General features: G+C 39.7%; 1 protein-coding gene across 4 annotated transcripts in view; it reads left to right on the forward strand.

Moving 5' to 3' along the window:
* Nucleotides 1-14,465, forward strand: part of map3k7 (mitogen-activated protein kinase kinase kinase 7) — a 38,837-nt gene extending 24,372 nt beyond the window's left edge. For all 4 annotated transcript variants that reach the window (XM_020612892.1, XM_020612890.1, XM_020612893.1 and 1 more), the window contains 5 exons: nt 1,490-1,557; nt 4,236-4,335; nt 6,278-6,339; nt 11,497-11,612; nt 12,592-14,465. In XM_020612892.1, the coding sequence (XP_020468548.1) occupies nt 1,490-1,557; nt 4,236-4,335; nt 6,278-6,339; nt 11,497-11,612; nt 12,592-12,772 (527 nt within the window). In that variant the 3' untranslated portion in view covers nt 12,773-14,465. The remainder of the gene's footprint in view (nt 1-1,489; nt 1,558-4,235; nt 4,336-6,277; nt 6,340-11,496; nt 11,613-12,591) is intronic.
* Nucleotides 14,466-21,035: the final 6,570 nt, after the last annotated feature.

Genomic DNA, 21,035 nt, shown 5'->3' on the forward strand with positions numbered 1-21,035 from the left:
GTTATTGACCAAACTGTATCATTACACCCCTGCCCAGTAACAAATGATAAGTAATGGCTGCAAGTCCATAACTGGCAACCAAATTTATTAATAATTTGTACAGCAAATTAACTCTTTTAAAACTGCATGCATCCAATTGTAAATATATAAATTCAGAAAACGTTTAGTTAATTTTTATGACAAATGATGGTCGCAGTTCAGTCCGTGTCTTGCAACAACTGCAGATACAGACAGTCAAGAACCAACAAGTGTTTTGTTCCCTTCTGTTTGTTCATTTGTACTGTATGTCTCTCTGTGTGCTGTGTCTTTACTGTGGCATAGACAGAGTTTACAGCTGGTGCAGCCCAGAGAAGCCCAGGCTGCTGTGACAGTTTTGAAGTGTGGAGTTATGGAAAAACCTTGTGTTGTCCCAGTAGATATGGTATATATATTGTATATTACTGCACTGTAAAAACTGGCAATGCTAAATTTAGGGAACTATTTTTAATTTTGGTTTGGGTTTTATTTGAATGGGAAAATACTGTTCACTGAAAAAAAATGCACTATCAGGTTCAAAAATGCATGGTTGTTATCCTGAAAAAGGCCTCATTAGCTCTTTAAAAGCTGACATTTTGGACATTCCATATTTAGTCAGCAGTAACAATATGCTTTATGTTTTAGTTTAACTGAGAGTCACGTGTCAAATTCTACTAATTAGTCACATTCATTTTTTTCATCATTTGTTGATAAATCAAAATCTTCAGATCTTGTGATGACATTCTAGAAAATAAACAGAATTTGGAAATATACAATTTATTGAGCAAAATTCATTTACTTTGAACCTGTTTGGAAAAAAAGATTTTTAAAAATGACAGTTTACCACATCTAAATAGTTGGCATTAATCCCTTAAGTTAAATTCTCTCATAGGTTTTGGTGTTGATGTGTGATATAGAAAGTAAAAACTGTGGAGGACAAACAGCAATGAGTATAGGGCGGTCAAAACCTTATGATTCAAAATCAAGTTCTTTTCCAGTGTATAGATAGAGCGGGTAATATCTTTTGACTTATAGAACCTGGTGTTTACCTGATCAGTAAACTAATGAGTGATGACTAGGGAGTGCAGCACCTGCCAGGTCCCATGGACATTGTCTGAGACCTCACTACCTGCCCCTAACCCAAACCAGCCAGTCAGTGCAATGTCGCCACATAAGCAGGCTCAGCTGTTCTTGAGGATAGATCTGGTGTGCAGTGATGTGCGTGTGTGTTTGTTGTACACTGTCACTGAGGCTGGGCGCCTCGAGTGCCGTGGTCATGTTCCAGCCATACCGTAGCATGTGTTGATAGGCCAGGACGTAAAGGGTTAAATCAGGGCCGCTGTGCCCTGTGTGGCTTTGTGGCTCTGAATCTCCATCTAGCCACAAGCAAACACCAGAATCAGTTCCCCACCATCACTACCCACAAACTGTCCTGGTTCTCACTCTCTCTCCTGTATGTCCATCCTGTCCACAGCCACATGTGAGCCACAGAGACGTCGCTCTGTGCAGGATCTGCCAGGTATCAGCACAGAGTCCAACCAGGTAAGAAACTGTCCGATACTAAAAATGAATAGCAGAGGATCTGTGCAGCACAATAGTTTTGATGATTAACATGTAAGTGACGACTGGGACAGGGAACTTAAATTATGTTTCTTTTTTCCCCCCAGATACAGCATACAGACATGCTTTATAAATTAGGAACAATATACTGCTGTGAATACAGCTGTTTTTCTGTCTGCCCAGGTAGAGAAAAATCTGATAATTCCCTTTTAATTGTTTGTGCATAAAGGTCTGACTGACAGTGACACCGACTAAACGGGGATTTGTACTTGTGCAGTAAGGGGTTGTAGGTAGCTGCCATAGCTACAACATAGCTGACATGCACCTCCTCAAAAACCTGTTTCCATAGCTGATGGAGATCACTGATGGCAAAAACCACATTAAACAGGTTGAAGGAAGGTTCATCTAAAAAACATTTCTACTGTAAACTTGCTACTGACTATACTCTCATTCTTTTTGACATGAATGAACCTACATAACCATAGTGATTATAGTGCTGTAGTCTCTCAGAAGTTACCTGGATATAACTCAGGCTCACCAAGTATGTGGCTCATATCACAAAATGAATGAATGAAAGAATGTAAACCTTTAGTGAAATGTATATAGTTACTGTAAAGCACACTATGACCTGATGACTTATGATGCAGCTGTCCAGTTCTATACATTTGTTAAATTTATTACTGAACTGTAATCAAGATCTACTGTATGTCTTTGGACTGCCATAGCAACACGTGTGCAGTAGCTTCAGAAATTAACTTACTGTACACTTTATTGTATTGTAGATGTAATTATAAATGTACAGTATATAAGGGCCATTTTTGCCCACCAGTCTACACTCTGTAACCCACAATGACTAAGTGAAAACATATTCAGAGAATGTTTAGCAAATTTATTAAAATCAAAAACTGAAATTTCTCCTTAATTTAGTACTTTGTAGAGGCTATCAGAGGTTGACAGCCCTGGTCAGTTCACAGTGACACAATTTAGTGATAAATACAGACCTAGTTTTCAAAGGACAAGTGACAGAGTGAAGCAGGACATAGACACTGTGAGTGAACTAATAAAAAGGCTTTTCCTCTAATCTCGCGATAGATGGGAACAACACCTGTAACAATGGTAACTATACAGCAAAGATGGCAACAGTGGTACCCTCAAAATGTTTAGAACAACATTAAAAATATAGGATAAAAATGACAAATCAGACTAAAATGTATTTAATTTTCATTGTCTAAATTTGACTAAAAATAATATACCTTTTCATCAACAGACCAAAACTAAGTCAAATTCACACACCAAAATGAATTCTGTATATGATGCACAGATGATGAAACAACACTTTATCTTCCCAAATGAAAAATTTAACTCCAACAGAACCTACCAGACAGATATACGTTTCCGTTTGCCACTCTCATCATTCCTTTACTCCTGTAAAGCCTTGTGGATATTTGACTTATGTTGTCTTTCCAAAGCATTTGACACATTCTTTTTAAAAAGAGAGAAATCCTTACAGTGTTGTCAAATGTGATGTGTTTGATATGTCAGCTGGCAGGAGATGAAGACATAAGTCTAGGAACAGTCTGGTGCTCCCACTTCATACACACGCACTGTCTACATTATACCTACTATATTAAACATTTGCCTGTTTGGTAGAAAACCAGTAGCCCCGTGCAGTCTGAAGTTCATTTAGAGTTCACCATAAAGACTTTGTACAAAAATACTATTACTGAAGATTTTGTCAGGCCTTTAATTTTCATGTTGTTCCAGCGTTCAGACTTGGATACAAAGGTCCTAAACCATGAAATAATTTGAAGCGTTTAACCCCAGTGCATGTTGGGAGGGTTCCTAACACACCTGACTCCTATACCTACAATCCCACGATCAACACTCACCCAATCAAATAAATATTGTTCATGGTTTCTCCCTATTTAAGTCATAAACACAAGATAACTGCATCCTGGATTAACAGATCAGTGTTCAAATGAGTCAAACTGCTGGATCAGAAATAACAGGAGTATTTTACCCAGTTATCAGGTGTTAGCCTGAATTATTTAAGCGACATTCAAGAAATAGGGCCCTGTTTTTCTTGTTTGCATTATGTTCTTATGTGTGCACCGTGTTACTGCTTGTATTGTGAAGCACACATATACAGTTAGCGTTACTAGAATGGCCATGGCATAAGTTATCCTATTAACAGCATCTGGAAGACAGTAACTCAAGAACTAAATGTTACAGAAGCAAAGGTAGATCTGCATTTGTCTTATCATGGCATTGGTATTATACTACCTTTAATAAGTTCTGATATTTTTTCAGGCAAAAAAGTAACCATTTAGATTTAGAATATCTGGTCTGTCTCTTCTAATAATGTGTATTTGTAACAACATTTTCAGACATGTGAGTACTAGCTAGCGGACCAAGCATTCTCCATCGTGTTCTCTTTCCTCTTCATCTTCAGACTCAGACTGCATCAGCAATGAAATGTCCTGCTGTTTTGAATACCAAAATGAAAACCAGTTACCTACCCAAAGAAGAAATACCCAAATAGATGAATATATGGTCCCAGTCATAATTTTGTTATGGTCTACATCATATTTTTCTGCTCCAACATTCAGAAACTGTGATTAGCTTCCCAGGTGACTGACGGTGTTTGTATCCTTTTGCAGGGGAGTAAGAACAGCAGCCGGTCCTCCAGTCCTAGTGTGAGGATGATGCCACCTGATAAGACAAGCAACAGAGGTTACTTCTCCCCTGATGACCCCACAGGTACTGAGTGCAATACTGTTCTACTAATGAAACAGACCTCAAACCTTTGCCATGTTGTAGCGGTTGGGAAGGGTCCAGTGTATTTGGCAGAACTGAACTTTCAAATCCAAACTGTCAGAAGCTAGCTGAATTTGACCAGCAAATGTCCTTTTTACTCACAATATGAATTTTGATGGAAAAATCACCTGTATGTACAACACGTCAGCAAAATTTTATGTGATTATGTGTACACCTAAAAAACAGATCATTTAATTTTGTTTCAGTTTTATTTAGGTTTCATGCCTGTTTTCAAGTTCCGTGGATTGTTGCCTTTTACTTAATGTCCTTTTTGTGTTCACACACAGTTTATACAACCCAAGAAGAGATACCATAAAGTTATATGGACTGACAGGTTTGGTTGTAGTTGGAGGAAAACAGAGCACAGCACTTTGCTCACAGAGAGCATATTTGAGCATTATTAGATCAAGATCAGAGATTTTTATTGTCAATTCACTATATGTGCTGGACATACAGAAACATCGAAATACTGTTTCTCTCTCACCTAATGTTGAATGCCATATCATTTAAGAAATTAAAATAGAATAAAAGTAGAATAAACACAGAATAAACAGAATATGAAAACTGAATTCAAGTAATAAGGATAAACTAGATGGTTCAACCTAATAGGGTATGATGAAACTCAAAGCCATGTGCAAACAGTGACAGTAGTACAAATAATAAGAAGAAGATTGTCAGGTGGTCAGCATCACCAGGGCCGTTGGTGATGGGATGCATAATATTTTATGAAATGTACATGGACAGCAGTGCAAATGACCAACAGCAGCAGATATGACGGTAAAAAGAACAGTCCGCAGCAGATTTACATGTAATATAACAAAAAGGGGGAATGTATTGAGTTTGTTCTGTGGTGGGTTACAGTCCAGGGGCAGAGGGGGGGAGGTAGTGAACAGGGTTCAGCATCCTCACAGCCTGGTGAATGAAGCTGTAAGTCTGATGGAGTGGGCCTGAAGACTCCAATACCTTCTCCCTGAAGGCAAGAGTGTGAAGTGGGAGTGTGCGGGGTGGGAGGTGTCATCAGCAATGCTGATGGCTCTGCGGGTGAGGCAGGTGTTGAAGGCAGAGGGGCGCTGATGATCTTGCTGGCTGTTTTCACTATGCATTGCAGGAGGCAGTACAGGCTCCGTACCACACAGTGATGCAGCCAGTGATGACGCTCTCAGTGATGCCCCAGTAGAAGGAGCACATGATGGGGGGTAGGGCACTGGCTCTCCTCAGTTTGCAGAGGAAGTAGAGGCATGTTTGAGCTTTCTTGGCCAGTGTTGTGGTGTTGGTCCAGGAGAGGTCCTCAGAGATGTGCACCCCCAGGAACTTGATACTGCTCACTCTCTCCACTACAGCACCGTTGATGGTCAGTGGTGCAGCTGGACCTCATATGTCATGAATAATGATATTTCACTCACTTTCTAATAAGGAGGAGCTCAACCACTGCACATACTGTATAGCAGGGTACAAACTCAACCATACCTGAGCCCCTCACCCCCCACAAGAGTTCCTGACTCTGGCCCACCTTCTTAGCTGTTCTTTGTCCAATTATTTACTCCACACCACAGTTAACCTAGTTAACCACTAAGATCAATATATTAGATGTCATTGTAAAGAGAAGTGAAGATTTAATTTTACAACTGATGTGATTGAAATGGGTCACTCCGGTTAGCCAGCCTGTAATCCCGTTGGTTCTAACAGAAGAGTTGCTAATGTAAATCTGTCGAGCTGCATTCTAGATGTCTGCAATTGTCATGTGTACAGTAGTGTTGATCAGTGATTGAATGTGCTTTGGAGAGGGCCATAGATCCTTCCTGAAGAAAGACCTGTGGTATACAGCTAATACTGTTCCTGTGCAGGTATTGGAAAATAGCCTTTGCTCTCTATCCTCTTTTCTCAGACACCAACGGCTCAGACAACTCCATTCCCATGGCTTATCTGACCCTGGATCACCAGCTGCAGGTAACAATATCTGATCAGCCTCCAGAAAACAAAACAGTACATATAACCTATCGGTGTGTTCAATAAAGACACGAAAGATCAGGACTGTTTGTGTTTTATCAGCTTAGAAATATTGTGTTTATATTTGTGACTTTGGTGAAAATCAGATCACATTTCATGACCAATTTATGCAGAAAACCAGGAAATTGCAAACAGTGCGATTATTTTTATGACTGTACATTTGTCTTTATAGAATCAAATCATGAGAGGCTAGAGTGGTGACATCATCAGTTAGGGAGAGGCTGAAAAAACCTGTCTAAAATAATCTCTAATTTGCCTGTATGATCACAGTTTTCACTCTATAGCCATCATTTTGTCCTTGGTTGTAGACAGACTTGTCATCAGTCAGACAGTGCAGTTACCTAAGCAGTCAGACTCATAGAAGATTCTAGGTGAACCTTGGAGTGACAGGAGTGCTCAATTAACTCTAATGTTAAATGAAGGCAGATTTATTTAGGAGGATATTGAAATGGGGGTTATTGTAACTCATGGTAAAGCCTTTATTTTATTGAATAGCTTCACAAAAAATGTACCAGCCTCTTTTCTAGAGTGTCCTGCCAACGATAGTGAGGGCAGGTTTTTGATAGGACTTCAAGTTGTCCTTTAATTGACTATTTTGTGAGATTTGAGCAATGTTTTAGCTCTGTTAAGCAGTTACTATAGTACAGCAGAAGGTTCTGGCACAACGTCACCCACTGTCAAGGTGCACAGACAAGAAAAAAAAATAACTGGAAAGAAAAAGTCCAGCAATACTTGCAGTGTTTTTAGCAACTTTAATAAAAAGACCAATGTGTTTCAGCGTGAAGCCTTCGTCACGGTCTCTTAAAAGCATGCAACAAATGTAAAAAAACAAAAAAACTTTAAAAACAACCGGTCAAATATAAGTTCATACATGTTGGCCACTAAAATACATGCACATAAGTGGGTTAGGTACATGGCCATGTTGTCATAGGCCAGTGACCTTCAACAGTCAAATTGACAGATAGGTTTGAGCCCTGAATGTGTTTAGCAGTAGTTTGGTTAGGCTAAAGCTTTTCCAGCAGGCAGCAATGGAGTTTGGCTCATGCTATCTTAGCAGGCAGCATTCCCACCACAATTTCTTCAAAAATAGCATTAGAACTAATAGAACTAATGTGATCATTTAGTTGAATTCTCATTCTTGTTGCGTTTGCAACATAAATCATTTTACAAAGACCGGACAGAGTGTAAATAATATTGCAGGAATTATAGGTTATACATGATCTTATATTGTATATCTTATTAGTGAAACGTAAATTTTGTAGTACAGACTATGTAACTACAAGCTACGCAATTTCTATAGGGATAATACCCTGGAATAAAGCATGTCCTTTGTTTGTTCGAACATCTGCCTTCATAAATCTGTCCTTCAGATTTTGAGCCCTCCTATATACAAATATTTTTTTATATATGTCCAAAACAAGTCTCCCATGTCCAAAACAAGTCTGGACATGGGAGACAAGACAACGGATACATGACATTACAAAAAGATGTAGAGTGTTTTACAAGATCGTGGTGTGTGAGGCTGTGAAGTTTGTGTATTTCCAACTTATGCAGTCTATGAAGGGCAAGAAAGGGAGAAGGAGATTTTTAAAAATCACATCAGTGATAAGATACCAACAAAAACAGCTTGTTACATTTTTAGAGGTTGGTGGGAATGTGCGTCAGCCCTAGGTGTTTGGTTCAAGTTGAAAAGTGTTAGAAATGGGTTCCATATGTCATAAAAAGCTCATAAACTATTCTTGTGGGTGGATGCTATTTTCTCTAATGTGATGTATTCTGTCAGAAGGTTGGTCCAGTGGTTTATGTGTAGAGATTTTTGTGATTACCAGTTTTGATTCTACAACCCAAGATGGTGGAGAGTTTCTCTGTCACTGCTATCCAGAGAGAATGAAGTGGTTGGCAGGTCCAAGTAGCATGAAAATAATTGTTGGTGCAACCTAGAGCGCATTATGAACAGATGTCTGTGTCAGTGAAACCCATTTTGAACATTTTACTTTGTGTAATATGGGTCCTATAGATGGTCTTGTATTATATAAGTTGTAAGTTTACCTTGCTGTTAATAGAAAATATGTTATTACAAGTTTCTGTCCAGAAGTTGGAGCTGATGGAGAGAGTTAAATCGTTTTCCCATTTGAGTTTTGGTATTGTTATTGTTGAATCTATATTTGATATGAGTTTATATAGCTTGGATATTATTTTCTATGAATTTTCATAATTTCTTCAGTTAATTTGGAGGGTTGTAGTGGGTTATTGGTTACCAGGGTGGGCATCCTTGTCTGGTACCCTGCTGTAAAGTGAAACTTTGTGACCTGATTCCATTTGTACTTATTGTTGCCCCAGGTGATGTGTACAGTATTTTTATCCAATGGATTTATTTATTTATTAGGTTTTTGGTCAACAAGCAAAATTAGAATTGCAATTATTTTACACAAAAAAGCATGAAACATAAGGGTGCATACATCCATTTGAATAAAAGCATGTATGCACACATACATAATTATACAAAATAAAATGAAATAAACAAAAAAACAATGTTTATTGACCAAAGGTGTAGGCTGAAGCTAAAGCTTATTATGCCTACCCTTACTCCACACAAGCAGCACTAAAGGACATAAATTTAATCTAAAAAAATACTTGTATTCTGAATATATATTTAGAAGAACATTCATTATGATTATTATTTTCATCATGGGCAGCACAGTGGCGCAGTGGTTAGCGCTGTTGCCTCACAGCGAGAGGTTCCTGGGACCTTTCTGTGTGGTGTTTGCATGTTCTCCCCATGCTTGCGTGGGTTCTCTCCGGGTACTCCGGCTTCCTCCCACAGTCCAAAGACATGCAGGTTGATTGGTGTCTCTAAATTGCCCATAGGAGTGCATGTGCGTGTGTGTGGTTGTTCATCTATGTGTTAGCCCTGCGATGGATTGGCGACCTGTCCAGGGTGTACCCCACCTTTGCCTGATTGCCGGCCGGGATTGCCCCCCATTCCCCCCATTCAGGGCTCAAACTTATCTGTCAATTTGGTGAAGAGGTTGGAATCTGGATTGATTGATTGCTTCTGTGGACAGGTCTCTTTTATACAGGTAACAAGCTGAGAGGGCTCCCAATGTCAGCTCGTTACCTGTATAAAACACACCTGGGAGCCAGAGATCTTGCTGACTGATAGGGGATCAAATACTTATTTCATTCATGAAAATGCAAATTAATGTACAACTTTTTTTGTAATGCATTTTTCTGGATTTTTTTGTTATTGTTGTGTGTCTCACTGTTCAAATCAACCTACCATTGAAATTGTAGACTGATCATTTCTTTGTTAATGGGCAAACTTACAAAATTAGCTGGGGTTCAAATAATTTTTTCCATGACTGTATATGTATGTGTGTTAGAGTGTGGATGTGGGCATAACAGTACAAAAGAACATAGACAAGTATACATTTCCGCATGGTGTAATTAACAAACAAAAACACAAACAGAATAACAGAGTAAAAATAGGGGCGCCAATGCAAGGGATGGTTGTAGAAGTCCGTGTGGGATAGGGGTTGCTCTGTGTGTGGATGTAAGGGACCAGGGTGATGAAAGGGGCTTGAATTATTTAACATATAATGTAGCAGTCACTGGTTGGTAGGTAGTCTGTAGAAAATCAGAAGAGCCACGGGGTAATGTTCGAGTCACGGTAGAGCTGTCCTTCATTGTATAATTTGTCCACAATGATATTTGCACGTTTATTGTTCCGCCTGTGTTGTTTCATGATGGGGTAGAGAATTTTCCGTCGTTCATTTATTTCACCTGGGAATTGATCGTTGAGTCCAAAGCTTGTGCCTTTCAGTTCCTTGCCTTTACTTTTAATTAGTTCTTTGTGTTTGTAGTGTTCCAGTTTCGCTATTATTGGTCGGGGTGTTTTGTTGGAACATGGATCTTATTAACAGTATCCGGTGGAATTTTGAGTTGGTTTTTCATGAAGTCTTTAATCAGTGCTTCGGGATTGTCAGGTGATTGTTCTGGAATGCTGGAAAAGATCAGGTTGTCATGCATGTTTCTAGTTTGAATGTCCAGTATTGTTTCTTTCATTGTTTTTTTTTTTTTCTTCATGACGAAGTCCATTTTTTCACTGAGGGTTTTGACGGATGCTTGGAGAGAGTTGTTTGACTACTCTAATTTTTCATTGTAGTTGTGGGTGAATTCAAGGCTTGACCGGAGTTCTTTTATTTCATCATGAAGTGTGACCAGGAAATTGAGTTTTTTATTGATGGATGCAAGAACACTGACCTCAATCTCTGTCATCTGTAGATCGCTTGTATGTGTAGAAGAGTTTTTTTTTTCCGTTTGTTTGGCTTTGAGGTGTCGTGCTGGGTTGTATTGGTGGTATCCATACTGCAGTGAATGTAGTATTGGTCGATGAAAGATTCTAGATACGATAAATCCTCCAGAATGTGAAAGGTCAGTTCTGGTTATTGGCAACAGCTTGTGATTCCAATGGACTGCTCATGTAATTCCAGTAGTGGGTTATAAAGTCAAAGTGTTGTTTACTCTCAGTGACTGTGCGTCGCCATGTTTAATACCCCCGCGCTGTCTGACAATCTTGTGATACTCAGTACATCATTCCTCTGTGATGGCAGACACACAATTGTACACAAGAGTACACTGTTCTGAGAGGTCTGCCTGTCCCTATATACAAATATTAGGGGATAGGCAAATACATTGTTCAAAGATCTGCTAGACTGAAGTGTATACCGATAGGGTGGACTTAAAGACAGATGTCAAAGGATTATACATAATAAGGCAACTGACAACCTGAGAGTCATTCTGTCTCACTGGTCTTTGAAGGAGTCTCTCTCAGTACATCCAGAACTTTTTTGTATAGCAGTGCTCAGGATATTAACGTTCGCTAAATCTGTCTAGCACATTAGCTTTTTATGAATAATTTTCATTGCTACACATTGTCTTAAGTCTACACAGTTGACTTTATGGCAAGCTCTTTTTAAAGGAAGTAGCAGGATATTAGCCCTGAAAGCAGGGTGCAGTCTAGTAAGTGGAATGTTACCGATGTATGAGCAGACCATTTTTAAGTCAATTAACAGCAACATGCGCATTTATTTGCAGCCTCTTGCTCCGTGTCCCAACTCTAAAGAGTCCATGGCTGTGTTTGAGCAGCACTGCAAGATGGCCCAAGAATACCTGAAAGTGCAAACAGAGATTGCCCTGCTGATCCAGAGAAAGTAAGTCTCACTGCAGAGTGCAGCCAGTTTACATTTGCTGAGGTCATTTTGTGCTTAGAAAGATTTTGGTTTGTGTAGAGTTGATTCAGTTTACTTCTTAAGTGCACTGCAACTAAGTGGGAATGTTTCTCACTGTGCGTGTGTTGTCACAACGCCAGCAGAATTAATGCTATCATGCTGAGGCATCGTCTCATGCATCTAATGCGGAGCTGTGAGTTTACAAAAATCCATCCAAAGGCAATTATCAGATTTAGTAGACTAAGGCAGCAGTCATCCTAGGCTTCAGAAGAGAAGAACACTGAAACAGCTGTGCTGGACTAAAGTGCAATGATGGTGCAAGATGAAGTATCGGAGGATCACTGAAGTTCCAAGTTACAATTCATCCTGAGGAGACATGTTAATCATATTAATCCTTCTGATATTTGTTGAAACATTTTGCTGTGGATCATAGGTGGACAGACCAGCAGTGCCATTAAAGGGTTAACACTTTTTAAACCCCACTTTCAAATTTGGGACAATTTATTTAAAAAAAAGTTGATTTCGCTGTGCTTTCCCCATCCACACCCAGGCCAGGTCTAGTTCACAGATCAGAGCCAATTCAGTGAAACAGCAGTTCACCGTTATGCAAAATGACACACTTTGAAGCACTGTGTGAAAGCATAGAGTGGTAGAAAGAAAATGAAATAAAGGGATGATCACAATTCAAAACCCTCAAGAAACTGTCAAGACCTCAGTGGACAATGTTAATAGTCTCTTAATATGGTCATGGCTGACGAGGGCTGACAACCAGTCCTGGAAAATAAAAGCAAGTTCAAATTGCATAAAACAGTTTTTTGTTTTTGTTAGTTTTTTCTATTTAGCACCACAGACAGCTCCTCATATGCCTAGTAACCTAGTGACAGTACCATAAGCCTTTAAATAAAATGACTGAAACGTGATGTTCCAGGAGTTAAGATTGCTTCATTTCCTGTCTCCTCAGGAAGGAGCTCATCGCTGAACTGGACCAAGATGAGAAGGACCAGCAGAACACGTCTCGTCTGGTGCAGGAGCACAAAAAACTGCTGGAGGAGAACAAGAGTCTGTCCACATACTACCAGCAGTGCAAAAAACAGCTGGAGCTGATTCGGGTCCAGCAACAGAAGAGACAGGGCACGTCGTGATGAGACACAGACATATGAACTGCTACCATCCACCTCCTCCCCCTCCACTGTAACACTACCCACTCTCATTCTCTGCACATACATACACACACACACACACACACACACACTGTCCAGCTGTGTAATGAGACCTGCATTCTACTGTGTCCTGCATGTTGCATTCAGACCCTTTCCTCCATCCAGCAGAAAGACATCCTCTGTACATACAGTTGCACATCATGTATCTTGTGACCGCAGAGCAGTAAGTCACTGCAGGCCATCTCAGTCAGCCCAGGCCCTGCTGTTGTACGTCTGGATGGACCTCTTCTTCACACAGTGTGTGAGTCTGCTGGCAGGCCGATGAGTACAGGTTGTATGTTTCTAGGCAATCGCTCTCAGTGCCACTGGGCTGCCTGGTCAGTGTGTGTCCACTCTTCCATGGGTGACTGCCACGGTGGCCTCCGGAAGTTGAACACCAGGACAAAGGCTTTTTAGCAAGAAGTGTGAATCATATGTAGTTTGACCGAAATGAGAACCTGGTCTACAGCGCACATGTGAAATCCCTGTTATGCAAAAAAAAACACACACACGTTTGTACTTCTGTCTTTGTGAGGACTCTTATTGATGTAATGCATTCCCTAGCCTTCTAACTTAACCTCAGCCATCATAAGTAAATGCCTAATCCCAACCTTTACCCCAGCTCTAACTTAAACCTGATTCTAACCTGAACCCTAAAACCAAGTCTTAACCCTCAAGCAGCCCTTTGAAGGGCCAAAATGGCCTCACTGCTTTGGTATAAAACTTCAACGGGTCCTCACAAAAATAGGCTTGCAACTACACACCTTAAATCAGCTTATTTCTGTTCCACCTCTCCCCTAACTGACAAGGAGCATGAATCCTTCCCAAAACCACAATACCTGTTTACTTCCTACAGGTCATAAATTCAGTTCACAGAGGGATGGCAGACGTCACAGTTAAGTTCTCTGCTCCTCGTGCTTTTGAAAAACCACGACTAGCTTCCAGAGCAAATCCAGGGAGCTGTGGATTCCCATTTTATTTTGACTTCAGTATTGGTTTTTGTGTGTAGATGTTTTTGTCTTTTCTATTCAGTAGTTCACCTTCTTATGAGAGCTCTTGTGTCATTTTTGCATTAGGACATATTTTATGTAGTCTGGAAATGCCCTTTTGGACAAAACTGAGGCACCTGTACCTCCCTATACTGTATCTAGTTTGTTTTAGTTCACATGTTGCCTTAGAAGTTGCCTGCATTTTAAGTGCTTGTTTTATGTGACATGTAGTGGGGATACAAGCTGAAAAAAAGATTTTTAATGTAATGAACGCTGAATGAAATTCTTTCCGAAGGGGAGTGAGACAGAGGAATGTCAGTAAGCCACCAGCTTTATATAAAGAATTATGACATGTAAAGAATGATTCAATGTGACATATTTTTGTCCCTCAAGTAATTTTGCACAGTCATTTCTTTTGCAGGGTCATGTACAAATTTTATTTCTCATTTAGGCAATTGTATTTTTAAAGTGTGAGACTTCACAAGTCTTACCCTCTGTTAGTGTGCAGGAGGGACTCTGCAGTGTTTTGTGTTTGCTAGGAATTCATTTAACACACACACTCATCAGTGTTTTCTAAATTATTGGGAAATGGGGGACAGTATATGACAGAGAGCAATGAATTATGAAATAAATGAATGGTGAAAAGATGCAGGCTTTCATGCGTGACAGTTTGTGTTGGATGCATGTATAGTATAGTTGCATCATTTCATATCTGCTTATGTAGCTAAACCAGTTGTAGCCATGTGATTTATTGAAGTGCCAAGTATAAGATGATGATGATCAGACAAATGTTTCAACTGCTGGTTTTTCTACACAGGATGAAATGCTGACAGTCATCTTCTATGGAAGCAAAATTAATCATTTAACATTTAGGACAAGTACTGTATACCAGTGTCGCAGACCACAGCATTTAGAGGCTAAACTGCTTTTAAATAACAGCCTGGACGGGCCTTTAACAAGACAGTCATGGCTTTGTGAGGCTGTTTACTAACCTTTAACAAGACTGCAGTCATGGCTTTGTGAGGCTGTTTACTGTATTTACCATCTTAGATGATAATTAGTACTAAACAAAGTACAGCAGAGGTTGTTCATGTCATTAGTTTTGTTGGTCATAAACCAAAGTACTGGACAAATAAAAGTTTTGACCTGATGATGGCGCTGGATGAAAAGGTAAGGGTTCATTGAAATGAATACAGTTGAACTTTACCATCCATGCTAGGTCTGTTACTAGCATGGCTAAGAATGTAAATAATAAAACATTAAGACATTTTTTTCTGGATTATATCAATAACCTTTACATACTGGCTCCTTTACTTGTTCCACCAGAGGTGGATGCATTATTGTATTCATCACATTTAATGTTGCAGCTGGTAAAGAGAGAGCTAGTTTTTAACTACTTTAAATGCTTATAATCTGAATTACTTCTGGGCAGCTTATGAACGTTCCACCAGAGATCAATAAAGTCTAATGATTTTACTGCAATGTTTGCATTAATCTGGTTATGAAAATTAACTAGTAACTAAAGTTATAAAATAAATGTAATGGAGTAAAATGTATAGTATTTGCATCTAAAATGTAGTGAAGTCAGAGTATGAAGTAACACAAAATGAGAATAGTCAAGTAAACCACAGATTGCTCAGAATTGTCCTTAAGTACGTACTTGACTAAATGTATTTGTTGCTGTCCACCACTGGTTGTAACCCTCAGTGGGACTTATCCTGGTAAAGGTTAGATAAAAACTACTGAACGCAGACTTTTTCAGGAAAGTGAAAATGCTTTGTGTTTTCAAAGAATGAATCTGACGTGGTGTTATTGCGTGTCTGAATGTCGTAATGTATTATTACACTGGGGGACTCGGTTCAACGTGGTCTCACAAAGACATCTGCAGCTTTTGTTGGTGTGGTTGTTAGGGTCTGGTGTGAACTAAATGAATTCAAGTAAATCATCCCAATTCCATTAGTTATTTATTATTACAATAAATCTGAGCAGTTCAATAATTTAAAAGATAGTTCAGCAATCTGAAAGATGGGGAACAGAAGAACAGCATAAAAATAAACAATAATATTAGATATGAGAATTGTCAAAGAATCAGCCAGTCATTGTTGGCCCTACAGTACAGTCTGTCAGAGTCCAGAGTCAGGTCGGTCCCCTCCCAGCCGGGTTCTGGCTATTCGTCTGTCCTTCCCGAATGCACACACTCACTACCGCAGCACCATCATACTCTCTAACCCACAGCTATTCTAACTTTTATCTTCTCCCAGTTACACATCCTGTACACTCCCCTCCTATTGCTTAAGTCAGTCCCAGTTTTACGCCAACTCTACACCCCATCTTCCAGGACTTGTCTGAGATGTCCAGTACATGAACTTCTAGGTCGCACTGACCAAGCACACATTTCCTTTTCTAAACATGAACTTAAAAGTGAGCACACAAACAGTTCACACAAGGCTGAAATTATGCCCAACTTTAAGCTTCCCATTTAAGGGTGGCTGCTCTTTAGATGTTTATTCACAATATGAACCCATAAACTAAACAAAGACAACATGAGCCAGGATATTTTTGCTTTAGCAAACTATCAGTACATAGTTCCCATGGTCTCCATGGATAAACAGCCTCAAACATTCCAGAGCAGAGAAACAGATCTCTCCAAGATGATACAGACACTTAGCTCACCCTTACATGACTATCAGCTATTACCTACTGCAGATAATATCTATATGTAATCTACACACTCCCACTATATTCTATTACATGTTACTTTTTAACTGGTAACTTGTTTCTTTTTAACCACTATATTGCAAATCTAATTTATGTTCATGCTGGGTTCCAGTGACCCAAATTATAACAGCAGTCACATATACAGTTCTGGGTCCAAGCTGAAGAGAAGTGGAACATTAAGGTTTATTTTTTACTTGGGGATTTTCCAAACTGTCTTCTCTATGTTCCCTAGAGAGATGGGACTGTTATTTCCTCATCTGTCTTAATGCAGAGTGGAAACATGACAATGACAAAATCTATCTTCTTGGACTGTAAGGTGAGTTGTGTGGTAGAATGTGTTTTGCCCCCTTAGCATGGAAACACATTCCATACTCCCCCATAAATCTCACATATTTAGCTACCAGTTCTGTGGTCACATGGTTTTAGTTATTCCAGACAGCTCTGTGTTTCCTTGGGTGTCCACACACTTCCAGCAATGCAGCCATTTCACTGTTGCAGCATACAATTATATTTTAAAATAAAATTGTGTTTCTAAGTTTGTAGCAATAGTTTATTAACAATCCTTTCCCCTTTCAGTGGCACAATGCACCTATGCAAAAACGACAGCTCCATCAGGAAATGGTTGTTCCAATTTATATAACTGGTTAGTTAGAGAGATGGCCACATGCACAGTGACAAATAAAGACATGCCAATGTGTAATATGGCAGAAAAATATTATCACAAGAGGGAAATTTATATATTCCTTTTATAAACACTTTAGGAAATGAATGAAATGGAAGCACACTGATTTCCATAAGGGGAACATGATGTTCTACTTTCATAATTGCATATTTTGTCCTTCTTCCATGCCTATTTTTTAATTAAAAAAACTATTTTGTATTTTGGTTGACCCCTCTTGTTTTTGTTTGTGTGGACAAGTTGTGTATTTGAAAATAAGCTGATTTATGGCTTGTGAGGAGCCAGCTGAGGTGGCTTGGGCATCTGATTAGGATGCTTCCCGGGCGCCTTCCTAGCGAGGTACTCCGGGCATGTCCCACCGGGAGGAGGCCCTGGGGAAGACCCAGGACACGCTGGAGGGACTATGTCTCTTGGCTGGCCTGGGAACGCCTTGGCATTCCCCCGGAGGAGCTGGAGAAAGTGTCTGGAGAGAGGGAGGTCTGGGCATCTTTGCTTAGACTGCTGCCCCCGCGACCCGGTTCCGGATAAGCGGAGGAAAATGGATGGATGGTTCTTATGTTACAAAAATGAAATTTTAAAAAATGAAAGTTGTCCTAAAAATCACAAAAACAATGTAAATACAACTGATCAGTTAATTTCAAAAAATCAAATTATAAGTGCCAATAAAAAATGCAAGCATCCAACCATTGTGTACTGTATGTACCACTAGGGTATCCATAATAATGGCCACTCATTCATAAATGGTCACTCAGCACACTGTGTAGACTACTACAAGCCTTAGGCCTTCAAAATGACTGAGGCATTTAGTGTTCAGAAGTTTGAGCTTTAAAGTGAGGATTTGCTGCTTCTGTTTTATGTCTTTACAGATGTTATATATGTGAGGTTTGGAGTGTTGAACACAAGACATATGATGATGTCACTGTGGGCTCTGAGAAATGGTCAAAGGCATTTTTTTAAAGCAGAAAATTTGCACAGTACATTTGGACTTATAGCATATTCTCCTTAATGATTATTTTTGAGTTCTTTTGCTATTTACATTAAAACAAAAACAAAACGTATGCACCCTGTTGTTGTTGTTGTTGTACAGTATGTCATCTGTCTGCACTCTGGCTTCCAGAAAACCCATGGCTTTACTCCTAGAGACTGTAGCCCTGCACCTTGAGGGCTGTACAGTGCTAACCTTCAGCACCTGTGTCTCTGCTCAGCCAGCAGGTGGTGCTCCACATCCAGTCATTTCAGTGACTGGGAGCTGTGATGTTGTTTTCCACAGACAAAGAACCCTGCGTCTTCAGTGTATCGGTGGCCGGGATCAAAATGAATCCTGATGATGTCATGCTACAAAGCCCAGGCCGGTCTACTGTACTGACGGTGTGAAAAGCCACTCTTTTGAATTGATCTGATTTATCTAATATAGAAATAGATTCAGTTGCATAAGCGGCATGTGGCCTTTGATAATAAGAACCCTGAATCTGACTGTGCAGGATAAGGCTTCTGGTTTGATTTCAGGTTAAAATTACCTTAGCATTCTGCTGACAAAGGCTTCTGTGTTTTGATTGTGTATGTTTGAAGCTGTCAGCTAAATGGGGAACAATGAGTCATTTCATTGTATAGAAGTGATGTCATCTTCCCTCTCCAGTCAGGTATTATGTGTGTGCTCCTGCTCACCCTCACTGAACTGGTGGAAATATGGAAGACAGAATATTGTTGCCAGCTTTGTTCTGGGCTCTTTTGTTCTCAGGGACAGGCCGTGTTGGGCCCACTCTAGGCTGCTGGTCTGTCTGTGTATGAGTGTGGAGGGAAGGCTTCTGTCCATCTGGCCTGTGTGTGTTTGATTGTGTATGTAAGCATTTAGTTTCACAAGGACAGATGAAACCCCACATGTCACATTTGACTGCTTAGGACTTACTTCTTTACTCTAAATGTCTGTGTATATAGGAATCTTTTAATACTGCTTTTGATATAAGTCCTGAGTTTGGGTTGGAAGCCTGTTTCAGGGGCAGTGTAAATAGGATTACACATTTGTCAAACACTTTTCAATACTAGGTTCTGTGGAGACATTTTGGAACTAAATATTCTGGGTTGACATCCAGACTTTGTGCAGCAGTACCAAAACCTGGTTTAAAGTGTTCCCTATAAGTAGTTGTGACTTGTCTCTCGAAATGCTTGTGTGTAGGTTAGGGCTGATTAATTTCTCAAAATTTTTTATGCTAGTGCCAACACAAATCTAGAGCTCAGTACAGAAGCCAAAACAAGAGCTTTGTACATAGAAAATGCAGTTTAAAATTGGTAAGATATAGAGCTGATCAAAAATAGAGTACAAGTCTGAGAACAGATTCTAGGTCTGTTTTTGACGCTAGACAGTTTTCAACCATAGTCAGATGAGACAATGGGCCGTAATCCCACTTTGGGATTTTTAATCAGTTTGTGTCTTCTTCTGGATGCTTTCAGTCCCTTTGCGTCTGTTTTTTGCCTTTTTGAGGTCATTTTTATCCATTTAGTATCTCTTTGTTGTCCTTTTGCACCTATTTCTACTTGTTTTGTGTCTTTATTTTGTTGTTGTTGTTGTTGTTTCACATCTCTTTGTAGTTGCTTTGTATCTCATTTTGCCTTTCTGTTGCTATTTTCCTGGTTTAATAAGTCAGTCAGAATTCAGACAATATCAGACAATAAGTATGTTTACCAGTGAAACCCTACAAAAGACCTTGCTCTTACATAAGCCCCCTATAAGTTCCAGAATCTTAAGCAGTGCACAACAAGTCCCCACGCAGTGTATTAATAAACATTATTGACAAATGGTCCACCACACCCAATATTACAAGTCTAATGCTCTGATTATTGTAATGCACTGTATACTGGCTTTTCTCAAGCCTTACTGTCTCGGCTCCAGTTAGTCCAAAATGCAGCAGCTCGTCTTTTGACTAATACACGGCGTCATGAGCATATAACTCCAGTTCTTGCCTCACTACATTGGCTTCCTGTTCGTTTTAGGATTGATTTTAAATTGTTGATGTTTGCCTATAAGGCTGTACATGGTCTGGCACCTTCTTATATCTCTGAGCTTGTGCGTTTTTATACTCCTGAAAGGACACTTAGGTCTTCAAACCAGTTGCTCCTGGAAGTACCGAAGTCCAGATGGAAACACTGGGGTGACCGAGCTTTTTCAGTTCGGGCTCCTATACTGTGGAATGGTCTTCCACGGGAGATTAGATCTGCTCCGAACCTGACTGTTTTTAAATCACTGCTCAAAACGCATTTGTATTCACTGGCTTTTAACAATGTTACTGATTGATGTATTTGTTTTGATTATGCATTTTTGCTGTTATTTTTTTGTGCAGATGTTTTATCTGGTTTAATTTATTTTTATTATTTTTATGTTTTACTGGAAAGCACCTTGTAACGTAGGTTTAGAAAGGTGCTATATAAATAAAGTTTGCTTGCTTGCTAATATGTACAAGACTTCTTGTTTATCAAGACTTGTTCAGTTGTTCATAAAACTGGCTGGAAATCTATTTATATTTGTATTCATTTTGCTGTGGGCTGAACGACTACAGACCTGTCGCCCTGATATTTGTAGTTATGAAGTCCTTTGAAAGAGTGGTGTTGGCCCACCTGAAGGACATCGTAGACCCCCTGCTAGACCCCCTGCAGTTTGCCTACCGGGCAAATAGGTCAGTGGACAATGCAACGAACATGGCGCTGCATTACATCCTGCAACACCTTGACTCCCCAGGGACCTATGCACAGGCCCTTTTTGTGGACTTCAGCTTGGCATTCAACACCATCATCCCGGACATCCTCCACTCCAAACTGACCCAGTTCA

Source organism: Monopterus albus, unplaced genomic scaffold, assembly GCF_001952655.1.
Source record: "Monopterus albus unplaced genomic scaffold, M_albus_1.0 scaffold128.1, whole genome shotgun sequence".
Lineage (NCBI taxonomy): Eukaryota > Metazoa > Chordata > Actinopteri > Synbranchiformes > Synbranchidae > Monopterus > Monopterus albus.